The sequence below is a fragment of the Chelonia mydas genome, chromosome 11 (genome assembly GCF_015237465.2).
Source record: "Chelonia mydas isolate rCheMyd1 chromosome 11, rCheMyd1.pri.v2, whole genome shotgun sequence".
NCBI lineage: Eukaryota > Metazoa > Chordata > Testudines > Cheloniidae > Chelonia > Chelonia mydas.
In genome coordinates this window covers 8,431,142-8,447,420 of record NC_051251.2, presented here as the reverse complement: position 1 = coordinate 8,447,420, position 16,279 = coordinate 8,431,142, and the positions used below count along the sequence as shown (strand labels likewise).

General features: G+C 40.9%; 2 protein-coding genes across 2 annotated transcripts in view; both read right to left on the bottom strand.

The window, feature by feature from the left end:
* LOC119567426 (band 4.1-like protein 5) overlaps positions 1 to 14,790 on the bottom strand; it is a 54,902-nt gene extending 40,112 nt beyond the window's left edge. Inside the window, exons 1-2 of the mRNA XM_043524931.1 lie at positions 14,752 to 14,790; positions 1,720 to 1,892 (exon numbers count right to left, since the gene is read on the bottom strand). Coding sequence (XP_043380866.1) covers positions 1,720 to 1,891 — 172 coding nt within the window. The 5' untranslated portion in view covers position 1,892; positions 14,752 to 14,790. The remainder of the gene's footprint in view (positions 1 to 1,719; positions 1,893 to 14,751) is intronic.
* EPB41L5 (erythrocyte membrane protein band 4.1 like 5) overlaps positions 11,236 to 16,279 on the bottom strand; it is a 59,046-nt gene continuing 54,002 nt past the window's right edge. The window contains exons 16-17 of the mRNA XM_037913139.2: positions 15,853 to 15,962; positions 11,236 to 11,709 (exon numbers count right to left, since the gene is read on the bottom strand). Of these exons, the coding sequence (XP_037769067.1) occupies positions 11,526 to 11,709; positions 15,853 to 15,962 (294 nt within the window). The 3' untranslated portion in view covers positions 11,236 to 11,525. The remainder of the gene's footprint in view (positions 11,710 to 15,852; positions 15,963 to 16,279) is intronic.

The following is a 16,279-nucleotide window of genomic DNA, read 5'->3' as shown; positions in this document are numbered from 1 at the left end:
TGGGGTTATTTGGCATTTCAAATTTACCCTTCCTAACCACGAATTATCAGAAGATCAAGCTATCTGGGCCAGTATGAAATAAAGCTGCTTGTTCACACTTGAGCAATTTAACTTCCATGGATTGGTCTGTATGCGCTGAATCCAAAAGAGAGGGAGTCTTGTACTAGTACAAAGTTCAATACAAGTGTGGGAAGGTAAGTGAATCTGTGTCTCAGGAATTATTTGCAAATACGAAAGTAGCTCGTCAGAAGAGAGTGCATTTATACCATTTATGGGTTATCTCACATATTCTGTAAAGAACCATTATACTTTCTCTTGGTTCTGCACTCATACATACTTGATTTGAGAAATAAATTGCTCCCAGCCAAAACCACTAACTGTCAAGCCCTGCCTGGCTCTGTTGTCCTAAACAGTCACAGTAATGTTTATATGCTGCCACAGAGTTATTCATGGCAAAAGACAACAACACAGTTTTAAAAAAATCAGAGTTACTCTCTTTAAAGTGGTAGTCTACTACCCAGCTTGCTGATTGTGCTATCATGCATGCTACAGCAGGCTGGATTACTGGAGGAGCAGAGATGAAGCATGCAGGTCAGCTAGATTTTAGGCAGCTGTGGTGGTGCTATATCTTCAGCCTGGCATTCTTTCTGCTCTGCAATGGGGAATTCAAACCCTACTTGGGGAAAATTATTTTGTTTGCAAAAGTCTGTTAGCAGCTGGTTTGTGGGTTCCCCTATTACCACCACAGAGAGTGGCTGAGACATCAATGAGTGGAGTGTGAAGGCTGCTCCCAACAAGTAAAAAGAAACACATCAGGGGGCAGTAATGATGGATGCCCACAACTGCAACAGGAATAGAACAGGAAAGGAGTGTGTGATGTGGTCATGTGGAAAATTTCCTTTTCAGCGGAAGGGAGCTGGAGCACCCATGTCTCCACAACACCGTGTCTTGTAAACAGTGGGTGAGGCTAGAGAAGAAAGATGGGCAGCAGTTAGGGTGCTAGCCTGAGACTCAGCAGATCCAGGTTCAAACTCCCTGCTCAGCCACAGACTTCCTGTGAAACCTTGGACAAGTCATTTAATCTGTTTGTGCCTCAGTTCCCTATCTGTAAAACAGGGATAACAGCGCTTCTCTACCTCACAGAGGTTTTGTGAGGATAAATACATTGAAAATGTGTGGTACTGAGACACTAAGGTAACGGGAGCTATTTAAGTATCTAAGAAAGATAGATAGTCTATAGATACACCAGTAGGAATACCACGATGCTAGCAGTGACAGCTTGGATCACGTACTAGCAGGCTTATAAGCCTTGATGCAATCAGCACACAATATGGTTGGAAATGCAGGCTATGGAAAACATACCAGTACTATTTGTGCTGTTTCTGAATCCTGAAACATATTTTTACTGGAATCATCAATATAGTTATACAGCATGTTCTATCTACCAAGACCTTTTGCCAGTATTGTCAGTGATACTTTTCTTTTCTGAACTATAGTACAGTATTGCTGTGTGCTATTAAAACAGCCCCTATATTATATTCAGGAGGTGGCTGTATTTCAGTGCTGAGCAAAGTGAGCCGTATACATGTAGTTTGTCATATCTGTAGAGTCTTTTGGGATTTTGGAGGAAAAATACTCAGTCATCACAATAATTCCATTATCATGTACCACTGTTTCTATATGGAATGATAACGGCAATGATTCAGGAAATTTCCTTACCAGTAGGATCTGTTTTTTCAGCAGCTGTCTCATTTGTGCCAGGAGGAACAAAGCTAAGATCTGCCTCTTCTGGAACTCCTGCTGTCAAACTAGCAACAGGCAGGCCTGTTGCTTCATCAATGCAAGTCTCCAGCAACTCCTTGCTGTCTAGTAAATCAACAATCAGAGGCATGCTGCAAAAGTAGGAAGATGGACAGAGATAGGTAGAATCATTTCAGAAAAGTGACAACACAAGGCAAGGATTTAAAAAATGCAACCTTAGGTAAAAAAGCAGGTCACTTTCCTTTTCCTGTTGTTTTCAAGCACCTATGCACATTCTTTAAAAATTGTTTCAGATAACAAGTTTACACTAGTTTCCAAAGGAATTTAAAAATCTACAAGCTAGATACCTTGAAGAACGAGCTTCAAAACTCAGGACAGGTCCATATATTATCTCCACTTCTTCCGCTGTATGAAAAATCAGTTCATAGTAGAGGAAAAATTCTGTGGAGTGTGATCATCAGCACAGCATGACCAGACTGGAAGCAAAAAGTGTCTTCAAACAACCTCACTGGAGTCTTTGCATGCAAACATAGCAAATGGGAACGGCTGCGCTGGGTGACACCTTTACTTCTTAAAATACTCAAACAGCTAATCCAAATCCTTCCCAGCTAAGGGGAAGTTGGAACCCGAATCAAGATCTGGATCCAAGCTTTGTAAAGCAGATCTATCCATTGTTGTAAAGGTGGACAAGCAACTATGTAAATATAGCTTTGGTCAAATCCTTCAGTACTTTTTAATACAAATTTAAAACAAAGATAGAATGTATCCCTTTGCAAAAAAAAGCTTTCCCCCATTTTTTTATTATTTACATGGCACTTTACAGAACAAAGATGGGTTCCCCTCCCCAGAAGAGCTCAGAATCTAAATTAAGGCCAGAACACCACAGGGAGAGGATGAGGAAAGGGAAAGACAAGGGCAAAGGCAGTAAGACTACTCTCTGTGTCCAAGGATCTAAAGGCACTTTGATAGACTCACAGCACCTCTGCGAGGTAGATATTATTTATTCTCATTTTGCAGATGGGTATGGAGATTAGAGCCTGATTTTCAAAGACGGGCATGTACAATTGTGTGTTCCTAATCTGTGTGTGGAAGCACCACATCTGCTCATGGAAACCAAATCTGCACTCATGTGGCCAGTCAGAAGTACAGTGGTTGCCATAAAAGAGTAAATATTTTCCAACAGATACCACACCTTGGGATCTGAGATACCACAGATTGCCCTATGCTTTGAATTGGAAATTATGGTGGCATCTCAGATGCCAGATGTAACATCTGGTCATTGTCTTCATCTTTGATTCCCACCCATCAGCACAAAAGCGATGATGGGGCCAAATGAAGTCTGTCCGTCACTTTCTATCTTGTGCCAGTTTCATTAATCTTTAAACCTTTTTGTTCTATGCCATTCTTCAATGACATTCAAAGCATCCTCGGTCTTCCTCTATTTCTAGTTCCTTGCACTCTGGTATGTATCACCATGGATGATATTATTTCTGTGTCCATTCTTGACACACATCCAAACAATTGCAGTACTCTTTCTTGAATCTTCGGTAAGTGTTATTTCTTGCCCTGGCCATTTCCTATCTCATTTTTTATTTTCTGCAGTCTTGAAACTCTCAGTATCCCCTGAGCCAGTTCATTTCTCCAGTCAAAATCTTCCATTCATTGCCTTTCCTCATACTCCAGCATTCCAACTCATACAGCAGTATTGGCATGACAGTTGTCTCATATACACTAATTTTTGTTTTTCTCAAAATGTCTTTATTCTTCCAGAACTTGCTGAATTTTCCAAATGGAATAGCAGCTAGTCTGACTCCTCTTATGTCATTTTCACCATTTTCATCCTTCAATACTAGTCCTCCAAAGTACACACATTTTTCCACTTGTTCTAGTCTTTGTCTCAGAGTTTGATCTTTACCTCTTTCTCTTTTCTTCCAAATGCCATGTTTTTTGTCTTCTCCACACTGATCTTCAATCTAAATTTTCTACTTTCCTGGTCTACCTCATCATTATTCTCTGTAAATCCTCCTTGGTCAATGCTGAGAGGTCAATATCATCTGTGAATTTCAGATTATGCACTGTCGTACCCCATATCGTGACTCCTCCCATTTCACCTCTCAATGCTACAGCCATTATTGGGTCTAGTACCAAGCTGAACAAATCTGGTAATAGCGTGCATCCTTGTTTCACTCCTACAGTTGTCCTGAACCATTCCATCAGTTTGTCTACTCCCACCACACTCACTGACTTGCCGTAATGAATTTTTCAGGAACACCATACATTATCATAGCATTTGGCAGAAAGGATTATAGCAAGTTATCAAAAACCTGATGTATTAGTTCTCGTATCTTGCAATAAAACCCATGTCAAATTTCTCTTCACATGTTCTTCAGCTTATTTACACTGCTTGCTTATCCAGTTGTTTTTGGGTCTCTTTGCTTTCTATTTTATCTCTATTGAACTCAGATCTTTCATCCTCCTTTTTATTATCCTTCAGCTTCCTACGCTTGTCACTTGACTGGCACACTTCATCTGTTACCCACCTTGATTTGTGTGGTTTGGCTTTGTAGCGCAACACAATTTCAGTCTGAGCACTGGTCTGCTAAACCCAGGGTTGTGAGTTAAATCCTTGAGGGGGCCATTTAGGGATCTGGGGCAAAAACTGGGGATTGGTCCTGCTTTGAGAAGGGGGTTGGACTAGATGATCTCCTGAGGTCCCTTCCAAACCTGATATTCTATGATTCTATGCATGGGGAGATGTCAGTCACAACCAGGGGACTGAGGCTCAGCAGACATGCAAGCAAGCAAATGAGAGAGACTGTCCCTCTGTCTTGCTATTGCTGCACGCCCAGTGTGGAGGGGCAGGGGCTTCAGGGTATTTGGAGGTAGGCATAAGGCAGGCTCTGTTCCCGCAGGCAGAGCATAATGTAGCAGCCTGCGTAGTGAATTGTTCCCATTCTGAGTGAATTCCCCCAGGATCACAGAACAGGTGTAAAAGTTTTAAGGCTCCCTTTACATTGCCAGAGTGGTGTAAAGGAGCCTTATTGTAAATGACAGTATGGCCTTATAAATACTTACAGTGCTTCAGTGATCAGAACTGGTCTAAATTTTTGGACTGAAAAATTTTCCTTTCAAAACATGCTCCATGCACTGTTTATTACTGACCTTTCTGTGAGTTTGATTCCCCAGCCCTTATTTGCTCTTCAGTTGCCCAGGATTAACACTGAGCATATAGTTGCATATATTTGTTGACTAATAACTAGAAATAAAGGGTCAAACCTAGCTACTATTACTATTAGACAAGGGAATCTTGGGATTTCCTCCAATGCTCTCCACTCCCATTCTCCATCCATTGTATTGTAGTTTAAATAAATTATCAAAATAATTGAAATTGGCATGATTATTTTGACATATAAAATATGCAGAATTTTAAAATATTGTGCACAGAATTTTAAATTTTTTGGCACAGAATTCCCCCAGGAGTATCGGTTGTAGCATTTCATATTCCTCTTTGCCTGTTAAATGTATTGATAGCAATGTATGCCACAAAATATACAAAGTTTGTAATGTAACTAAAATAAAGTTACAGAGAGAACCTTGGCTTTTGAAATTTCCTAATTCTGAATGTTTGATTTCTCAACAGCCACACCAACAGGGTGGCCATCCCCTTTAAAGGGCCAGCCAATCTGGTTCAATTATCAGACCCAACTGGGAAGGGTTCAGATCCTATAAAGGGCTGAGAGCTCAAATGAGAGGAGGTGCAGGAGGGAGACAGGTTCCAGCAGTAGTCTCAGAAGCAGGGGGATTGAAGGAAGGTCCTCCTTTTAGCGCTGAAGGGGAAAAGCCCATGGGAGCTGTAGCCTACAGTGGGCAAAGGAACTGCTTTTCATTTTGGAGTTTTTAGTTTTAGGAGTAGAACTATTCTCAGAAAGAGACTTGAGCATGGCAGTGAATCCTTCCTGGGATGCTCAGAAAATACAACCTGACTGAATAAACCGAGACCACAGCTAGCCTAAAGTCAGACCAGGTAGGTAGCACTGTTGCACACTGCAAAACACTAGCATTAATGCGACCTACCAAAACAATTAACTAAACTCAAACATTCTGAGGCCAGGCTTATGTCAAAGCAGTGGTTGCTGCTGCTCGGGAGTGACTGGGAACTGACAGAGCACTTGTAGCAGGAGTGGAGAAAGAGAGATGGGACTGGGTTCCCTATCTCCTCTGGACCCAACACGTAACCCAGTGACCCAGGTCCACGCTGGGGGCACATGGGCCAGGCTGGGGTGCTGGGCCCAGCAGCCCATTTCTCTCTTCTTGCTCCAGTGGCACCAGATGAGGATGGAGTTTCCTTAATTAAAATTAAAAAAAAAAAAAGGGGGGGGGGGTTGAGAGTACACCAGGCAAGGCTTCCCCTAATAACTGCACCCCCACCACAAGCAATCCATTCATACGCTCCTTCCCATTAACAACTCCCAAGACGCAGCTCTTCATTCCCCCGCTGGGAAAACAGCCTTATCTTGATGCCAGCTGATGTAGTTAGCTCTGTAGTGCAAGAGGAAGCTGTCTGTGGTATGGTACTCAAGGTTCACACCGTGATGATGTGAGAGGGGTGGGTTGTTACAGTTGCACACAATAGAATGGGTTGTTTTGTTTTTTTTTAAACCTTTTTCCTTTAAGAAATCATGGGAAATAACATGCAAAAACGTTAAAAGAACATTATTTAGATTGCACAGTCAAGTACTTGAAAGTTAGGAATTGCCAGATTTGCAGTGGCTTAATTCAGCCCTCTTGTGTGTCCTGCCTATGCACTGAAAGAGCTGCTGTGGAAAAACTATTATATCAATGCGCAATTACTAACTGGGTCATAATGCATATGCACAAGTGAGCCAAATTAAGGTTGCACAGACCACCTTAATTCTGACATTTCTTAGCTTCCGTGTGCTTGACTTTGCAACTTAAATAATATTCGTTTGATGTAGTTTTTGTATATCATGCATTAAGAAGCTGAGTATCTTTTTTACTTCTTTCATTTTTGGTTATTAGAAGGTGACCTGCAAAAGGAAGGTGGAAGAAATAGGTTTGTGACCTTTTTAAAGATTTTACAAAGAAATGGAAGGTGTTTAGAAAAACTAAGGAAGGACATTCTTAGCATTCCTAGATTTCTAAAGTGAAAGCAGAAAAAGGGCTTGGGAACATGTTTCAAACGTGGATTGCAAGCTCTCTGTTATTTAACAAGTAGGGTGTCAGAATGTTTTCACCCATGTGTTTGTAGAGGGACTGACAAAATCTGGACTTTTCTGAAGGCAACTCCCAAGCTGTTTTAACGTTACGAGCCATTCATTATTATTTCCAACACTGACTGTGTATTACAGGCTGGCATCTGTTACGAGGGGAGAGAAGCTTCTTAGGAACAGGTGCGGGTTGCAATGGAGAGATGAATGTTGTGTGGTCAGTCACCATTAAACCATGTGGTAATACTTCTGGGCGTTTCCACAAGGCAGGGGTAGTGTAGAGGAGGACAGTTGCTAATAAAGATTTAATTGCAAATGCATATCCCAGAATCGTTCAGCCACTTGAATAGATTGGTACTGACTAATGGAGGAGTCGGCTATCGTGTTGTATACGTTCCAGGCTAAAAGATATTTTCCTGGAAGGGAAATATGAGCCAGGGGACTGGAAATAGGATACAGAATCTTTTACTTTTAACTCACCAGTTCAAATTCATCCATGCCGATAGTCACCAATGGCACAATTTTTAAGAGTGCTAAACATTTGCACCTCCCATTGCAGTTAATGACAAACATTGCACTTGCCAGACTGAATCAGACCTGCGGGACTGTCTAAAGCCATTTCTCCAGTCTGACAATGGACAGCACTAGATGAGTCAGATGAAGGTGCAAGAAATTCTGCAGTAGGTTGTAAACGTCTGATAATTTGTCCCCCATGAGATTCTCCTCCTACCCCCTTTAGTGAGGTTGGCTTAAACTGATGTCTGAGGTTTATTCTCTCTTCCAAACTATCTTGTGGTTTAGCATTTAATGTAACAATTCTGGATATTCTTGTAGCGGGTACTCAGCTCCTTCGAAAAACATCAGGCAACGTGTTACCACCAACTAACGTGGCTAAGGTGACCATTAACGGTCTTCAGTTCTCAGTCAGCTAGCTTGGGTCCTCAGTCTTCTGTCGCTTACCCTTACGGAAATCAGGAGTAACGCCACTGAATTACACCAGTGTAAATACAGTGACAGAGGAGCATTAGATCCTTAGGAAGCAAGTGAGATTCAAACCCAGCTGGCAATAAAATGTAACATATACAGTGCTAAAAAAAAAAAATTCATTTCCAGGCTAGTCCATTCCAATATAACCACAAGCCTGAGTTGACTTTTCACATTTGAGTGAGCTGAGCTGTCCTTCCACACCAAGGTTTATCTAATGAATATGCCAACCAAGCTTTATCGATAGCGCTGCGGTAACACAATAGCCACCCAACGTGCCTTATACCACAGCCCACTAGAAGAGGTAGCCAATTTCTTCATTCATAGAATCATAGAATATCAGGGTTGGAAGGGATCTCAGGAGGCCCGACTGCTCTCTGCCATCTGGATTTCAGTCAGTATCTGCAGTAACCACAACCACCTCCATGTTTACCTTGGAGCTAAACACAGGCTCTTGGATAACATATGGAATAAGTATAAAGCCATTATGAACTTTTTAATAAAATAAGTATTTATCATTATGACAAAGATCCAAAAATATTTTCAAAAAGTCGGATGTTTTGCCATGCCATTACACACACACACAAACACACTCTCCTGTTCTCTCTAGTGAGTTCTTTCTCTCTCTTTCTGTCACTCATGGAATATTTAGCTGGTAGGTAGAGTACTGTACCTGCTCGGTATAATAGATTTCATTTTTAAGTTCTTCTAGTACTTCTGAAATACAGAAACTAACACAGAAAAGTACTTTTGCTTTAGTAAGAAAACTTTTGTCTGAACCTACTACCACCAAACGCACAAATAAACCTACCTAAAAGGAGAATGAAGCTACTCTAGTCACCTCTGCTCACCTTATGGATCATTTATACACAGCGATCCTATCCTTTTTTTAATACAATGGTAAATGGAAACTTAAATTTCATCAGTAATCTGATTTTATCTCCCCTTCTACACTACTGCCAAAATATCTATGGAGAAATTGCAATTATGTCCTGACTATACCTACCTTGTTAGCACCTTCCACGTGCTAAACATTTGAAAGATAAAATTTGCTTTTAAAACATTAAATTTGCAATTAGCAATTTGAAAATTATTCAGAGAACTGTCTTGATCAAACACGTTCAGCAACACAGACACTTTCTAGTCTTAAAGCTGAATGGTGGAGAATTTTTAAAAGACCTTTGTACCCATTTTTCCATTTGGTTTTGGACAAGAGGTAGAGAGCATTACTGTTCTTAAACTAACTTGAGAGAGTTCCCCTTCAAGAATTGTAGCCTTGACCTTTGAACCAACAGTCATCTCCATGAATCATTTGGTAGAATGGGTGGTCTTCAAGCAGCCTGCACCATCTCATCTGGAGCACAGCGGCAGGGACCGGACAAAAGCACAGAGGAAACAGTGTCACAGCTTTGCATTTTGATATATGTTTTAGAGAAATTGTATCTTTTTCCAGGCTAAGCTATAGGTTTGATGGTAAGACTTGTTCGAAGCCTGGGACCAGTCTGTCAGTTTTTAAAAACCTGAGTGGTCTCTGACTCTGGATAGAGTCAATGAGACCACGTACATGAGGAAAGGGTGCAGTATCAGGTCCTCACTGCTGCATGTCACACATAATTCTATTATTGTTTTCAGCTAAGGGGCGGGGGGGGGCATTTAATAATGCATATGGTTTCTGTAAACCCAGATGAGTTTGGGATACGCTCTGCAGATTTCTGGAAATATTGACACCCCCTTAAAGCTAAAATCATTATCTGGAAGGGTCTAGTGTGACTTCTGAGACTCCAAACTGGAGTAGCATCTGGCTATAAAACCAATGAAGTTAGAGCAGGCCCAAGATTCTCAATAAGCCAGTGAACTGGGTTATTCGTTCAGATGTCAGTAAGTGACTTTTTTAAGAAGAAGTGTATTTCCTAATTGCAAGACCACAAACAATGGAAGGCCCATTGCAATTTTTAGGGAGAAAATGTCCTCTTTTGGCAGGATGGAAACAGAGAGACATCTATAGACCTTGTAGCTTGGCAAACTCCCTTTAGACCAAAGATGTTTGTATGGCATGACCTTCAGAGCCCATATATCCTATTCCTAAATCAGGTGAGAGGGGTGTAGCAGAGCTGTGGGTAAAGACAATGGCCAAATAGGAAAGAAAATCTGTGATCCAACGTGATAGTATATTGTATTGACGACTATGAATGTGGAGCAAGTTTACACATACAGCGCTGCATTGCGTAGCGAAGACACAACCTACACCAACAGGAGAGCTTCTCCCGTCGGCATAGGTATCCCACTTCCCCAAGAGGCGGTAGCTCTGTTGACAAGAGAAGCCCTCCTGTTGACACACTGCTGTCTACATCAGGATTTCAGGCGGTACAACTGCATCGCTCAGGGCTGTGGATTTTTCACACCTCTGAGTGACTTAGTTATATCGACATAGTCTATGTGTAAACCAACCTAAGATCTCTCTCTCATTCTCTCTCCCACATACATGAGCGTCTCTTACTTCAGGCTATTCAAAATGTTTCTGTTTATGAGGTAAACTCACTCTGACAATTTCAGACACTAAAAAGATATTTTCCCATAGTTCGACTATTTCCCAAACTATTGCTTCAAACCAGTTATTTTAGTAACAATAACAAAAATACTAGGGACCTAAAACACACATTGCAAACTGTTTTCTGGAATAGCAGTAATAGTGTTTATCCAAACTGGGGCGGAATGTTGCTGGGAGGACACTGACAACAGGCATAGGATCATGCCTTTGGTTCAGTGTATTAAGAACTGAGTTGTTCTTAAGTGTACATATAGATATGGACCAAGCTGTTCCACTAATAGCAAAAGTCTTAAAACCTTCCCTACAGTGAAAACCGGGGAAGAAACATGGTTTTCCTATACAAGCAATCAAGACATCCTTCAAAAATATATTCTCCCTGCCTCCTTCCCCCTCCCCACAATTCTACTCTGTACCTTTTCAGGGGCTCTGGTTTGTTTTGGTTTTTTTAAATAAAATAATTTCATTTAATTTCCAAGAAACATTTTCAAGTAAAATAACTACAGAACTTGTTACCAACAGACTTAGAGTGATTGAACTGTAAGTCACCCATTTCTCCCATGCTTTTTTAAACAAACTATTATGGTGCCAGAGGAAGGGCAGTTATACACCAATGATGGTCCTCTGATTTAGTTCAATTCCTGAAATCTCACTTAATACCACAGGTGCAATACCCAGTTTTGTTATAGATGCAAACTCCTGCAGGGGTCCTCAGAGTTACAACCAGCTAAAATCCTTTAATCGTTAAGAAAAATCTTAACACATTTAAAAAGATACACATACTCTTTTCAGTACAAGAATACCTGGGGTAACAGACCAGTAGTGTATATGCTAATTTTTCTTTAAAAGATTCAATACAACAGCACCATATGCAGGGGCCTTCGCACAAGGTCTGGGTATTCCTAATCAGCTCTGGGTCCATTGTCCTTATCTTAGAGACAACTCAGAAAATGTAACGTTCCAGACTGTGTTACAGAACAGCCTCAAGCTCCAAAAAGGCCCACTTCTCATAGATCGGTCATGGTAGTTTGGACAGCATAACCAATGGCATCACTATGAATTCCTGCATTCTTCACATTGCGCTCATGGACAAAATCAGTGTAGTGTCTATCCGCAGACTGGGTCGAGGGCGGGGCCCATGCGTTCCATACACTTCCACCACGTTGACGGCAGTCATCAGCATCAAAGGGCCTGGATCATTGGGGATTGGGAGGGGGCACAGTTAGTAATTAGCAACGGAAGGGGTGGAAGACAGTAGGAGGTGAGAGGAAGGGAGGGAAGAATGATGTGAAAAAGAGTAATAAGAAAGAACTAAATTGCCAAATGTCAAACACCTAATAAAGGAAGTGTGCAAGCATATACACAGAATAAAATAGCTGGAATGTCAAATTAACCCCTTAATTGCTGCTGCCAGATTGTATATGTACTTCTGCAAAAGCTTCAAAATGGAAAGTCAAGGCATCCCATGTATGTAATGCTTGTAACTTACAATGTGCTTTTCATCTATATATTCCAAAGCATTTTACAAAGCTAAGTGTTATCCCCATTTTACAGATGAGAAAACAGGCAAAGACATGAAGGAATACACCTCCTTGACAGAGTGCTTTACATGTTTAGCGGCATTAAAGGGTTTGAATGACATGTCTCAATGCACAGTTGAAACAAGCTACTGCATGCAACAGCAAGGTTTAAAGCTACCAAAGAAGGCAGGTTCTCAAGGCAAATGAAAAGAGGGGGAAAGGAGGAAAGAGGACATCATAAAAACAAGCATTATAGTCAAAGAAGGGATCACTACAGCACATCTTTCACATTTCATTAGCAGAATTCACTAAAGAACTAGACATTACTGAAGAACCTGATCATAGCTGTACTTGATTATCTTGAATATGATATGATTATATGATTGGAGGTGGATTATTTTAGGAAAAGGCCAAGACTTTGTCTTCCAATTTGTTTGAAAAATGTAGCAATACAAAAGTGACTATACATAGCCAGTGCTAATGCATTCCACACTGGGAATAAAGTCCTCAAGGGCTTAGGAAGACTAACAGGATACAGCACGATTCATGTATAAAGCACTGTCCTGACATTAATATATTTATGCAAGTGCCAAGTAATTCTTATGCGGGAAGCAATACGGCCTTGGGATAATTAACTTGGTCCACTGAAACAGACACCTGCATGATTGGATTTTAGAACTTTTAAGCGTTTTCTTATAAGAAGCCTCAAGATGGAAAAAAATGAACCAACATGTAGAGACTGTTCCAGCATTGTTTTCTTTATCCGATTCGGAATCCCGCATTATAATGGTTTACGTGAGGCTGACGTACACTCTGTAAGACACGCTCACAAAAAAACAAGCTCTCTCTCTTTCTCTAAGCTATTCAAGGGACCAAATTCCTAAAATAGCCCCCTTTAAATAGGGTAATTTTAGAGTCAGTCATTTAGTTTAACCATAAACAAGTAAGTGGATCATCAGATACAGCTACAAAGTGTTCATATTTCATCAGGTCTCATGTCCCAATAAGTTCAGTTTAATACTTTTAACCACACCAAAACAATTGAGCAGGCAGGACATTAGCTAAAAGATCACATTAGTCAGGGAAGCAGAAAAGACATGCAGGATTCACAACAGGGGTAAATGATTAGACAGTCCTCCTTTAGAAAGGAGAGAAGATTTGCATGACGTTCACCCACAGGAGCGCAGAATTTTGTTCTTTGCAATTCATATTGTGAAGAAATGGCATATGAGGTCCAAAAGTTAAAACAGCCATCAAATGGTTTGTTTTTAAGTTATTCCCTAATTTTTATAATTTAAGAAACCAAATGAAAAGCTGCTCACAACAGGAGGTAGTAAGACCTGTGCATGCTCCCTGACACGGAAATAGACTTGCTAACCTGCTATTGCTTCTTCCCCATTTTATCCCAGAAGCAACTCTTTTAGTCCAGCACAAAGCCAGAAAGATGCTGCTTGTGTTTGGGGACCTCCAGTTTTACAGTTAATACCTCACATTGTTTGATGGTTACATTTGGATTTGTATGGCCAAAAGGGTGCAGAAACCTCTTCTGTACTGAGGAATTTAAACAACAGAGCAGAGGATTTCAAAATCAGAAAACAAAAAGACTGAAAATCCTTCTTATGATCTGGCTCATCATTTTTGATGACACCTGCAGTATTCCAGTTTTAAATTAAAGGAAAGGCTGTAATGTAGCCAGTAGAGGTATCTGCAAGGAACAACACCCAGAAATTGACAGGTTAGATCCTTAACCCTAATCCATTCACCCCAATCACCACTATAAAAAAATAACCTGAAATATTTCAGTGTTTTCAGCTATCCATGGACATTATTTTTCAAAAAGGAGGACTGTTTTTCTGTGACAGAAGCCAAAGCCAATACATGCGGAAATAGGCCAATTAAAAGCAGAGAGCAGTTTAGAAAAAAACCCATTAGCTGCAACAAGACACTAAGATATCAAGTCATGTAAGTCACAGCCCTCCAACTAGACACATATGTTTCAGCGATGTGTCCACCAAACCCCATTTCCAGCCTGTGAAACTTGAATGCAGCACACATAGTTGACTACACAGCTCCAAACTGTTCTTTATTTCCCCATTTTAAGGCTAGATGCATCCCTTACCACAGCAGACAGAACAGCTGCTAGCAAACCATGTTAAACCCACATTACCAGAAAGAAAGCTGCTCCGTAATTTACTACAATATTTTTTATAAACACAGAGAAAGTTTTATTTTCTTCTGAGTGAATATATTAAAACTGTGTCAAGTAGGAATGGGTGTTTTCTTGGGGTATGTTACATTAGGTAACACACAGATAAATTTTACATTCACCCACCCTCTTCTACAGACAAACTTCCTTCTGCAGCTGAATCTAGCAAAGAAGCCTAGATTTCCGGACAAGGTCTGTCAGCAACACAGGTTCAGGCTCTTAATCCTAACACAGGCACACTGGGATCAAAACTACCACAGATGGGCCTGTAAATTCTCTCAGCTTCTGAACAGAAGTAATGGAACTTAAATATAGAACAGAAACCTTATTACTGCTACATAACAGTATTGCTACCACCATAAAAGACCTATGTAGAGCCGTTTGGAGCTGGAGTCAAATGTTCCGAACGAAGAAGTTACCAGATTCTAGCAAGCACCTTGCAGTTAGACTGAGTAAATACAAAACGAAATCATACTGAGAAGGCTGAAAGAATAAAGATACAACCACCTTTCACCCACCACCACCACCAGGGAAGAAATCGACCGATCAACGAGATCACCACAGACAACCCAGAGATTTCAGATACTAGGCAAATCAAGGGCAAAAGAAAAAGAGAAAGCACCATTTCATCAAATGTTTTGCAGCAGAATTACAATGCAGCAGATGCAGAGCAGAATTACTCTCCCTCTTTAAATCCAAGATCCAGTATATTTAAAAAAAACCCACTTAGTATGTAATTAGTTAGATTTGTACAATGCATTTCTTTACACCATTACTGTCAGGTATTAACCATATTTACATAGTTTTGTCTTTAAGAGACATAAAAGCAAAACAGAATCAGATCCTAGCCAAATGGAGGACCTTTTCTTTTGAGGACTGAAACTGCTTAGGATAAGAGCTTTAAATCCATTGCATCCCATCACAGCTGCTTCTCAAAGCCTAACAAATCAGAGCTCCATTTCCATTACTGCATCCCCATTTGAAGTCACAACCCATGCTATAGGAGACAACGAGTGAAAAGACTAAGAGCTGCTCTCTCAATCTCACCCAAATTCTGGTATATAAAGAGCAGACATTTTAATTAAATGAAATCAAGCTCTTATCCTTCAACCATTTCAGTTTCCCCAAACAAACTCCTCCTCTCTTTGCACTGTAGAGTTAGTTTACCCATTGCATAAGATTTCTGGGAGACATCCAGAAAGAACTTGATTTATGATTGGCACGTTTTCCCCAGGATCTAACAGGATAAGTCTCTGTTCCTGGGCTGCATGCCTCCAGGCACTGGGTCACAGAGACTATGTTGGCCGTAAAGGGTGGAACAACTCCCACCAGAGCTAGAAAATGCTGCAGTAGATTCCTCCATAGGAATAGCAGCAAAGATTCCCTCAGAAGCTGAGCAGGTTGCCTCTGCAGCACTCTCCGCCTGGTCTCAAAGTACTGATCCAGCGTTATCACCACTGACCTGACCCACAATTTATTCTTCTCAAAAAGACAATACAGGTAGTTTAACAGCAGATTAACTATAAAAAGAAAGGCATTTGGACTGTACATAAGCGAATGACCTTTCCCTTTCAATCAAAGAAACTAGCAAGGGTCTGCAGAACGCACCATTTCATGTCTTGCTGGCTGGCTCCAGGGCTCCTAGGAAAGTTTTCTATTTCCACTAAGACTGGGCCAGACGGAATGATGACAGGCAGGGTCGGCTTTGCATTCCAGCTCTTGGGAAATAAAACAAAAACAAGCAAGTCATCTTAAACACTTTACCGCATGACAGTGACACACAGAAAAAAACAACTCCTCCTCGTGCCCAAACGTGAGGCTTGACAAGACTTCTCCCATAGATACTTCCCCCCATTGGAGATACATGTCCCATTTTTCAAGTGCCAGTAACAGTACCAGGGTCACACTGGATACAGCACTGCTCTTGGATTTGCAGGTAACAGCTGCAGCGCCCTCTTTCATTCGTGGTTTGTCCCGGATGCAGCAACTGTTCCCCTCTGTGACTAGCTCTGCCACAGCGATCTGCAACTTTGTA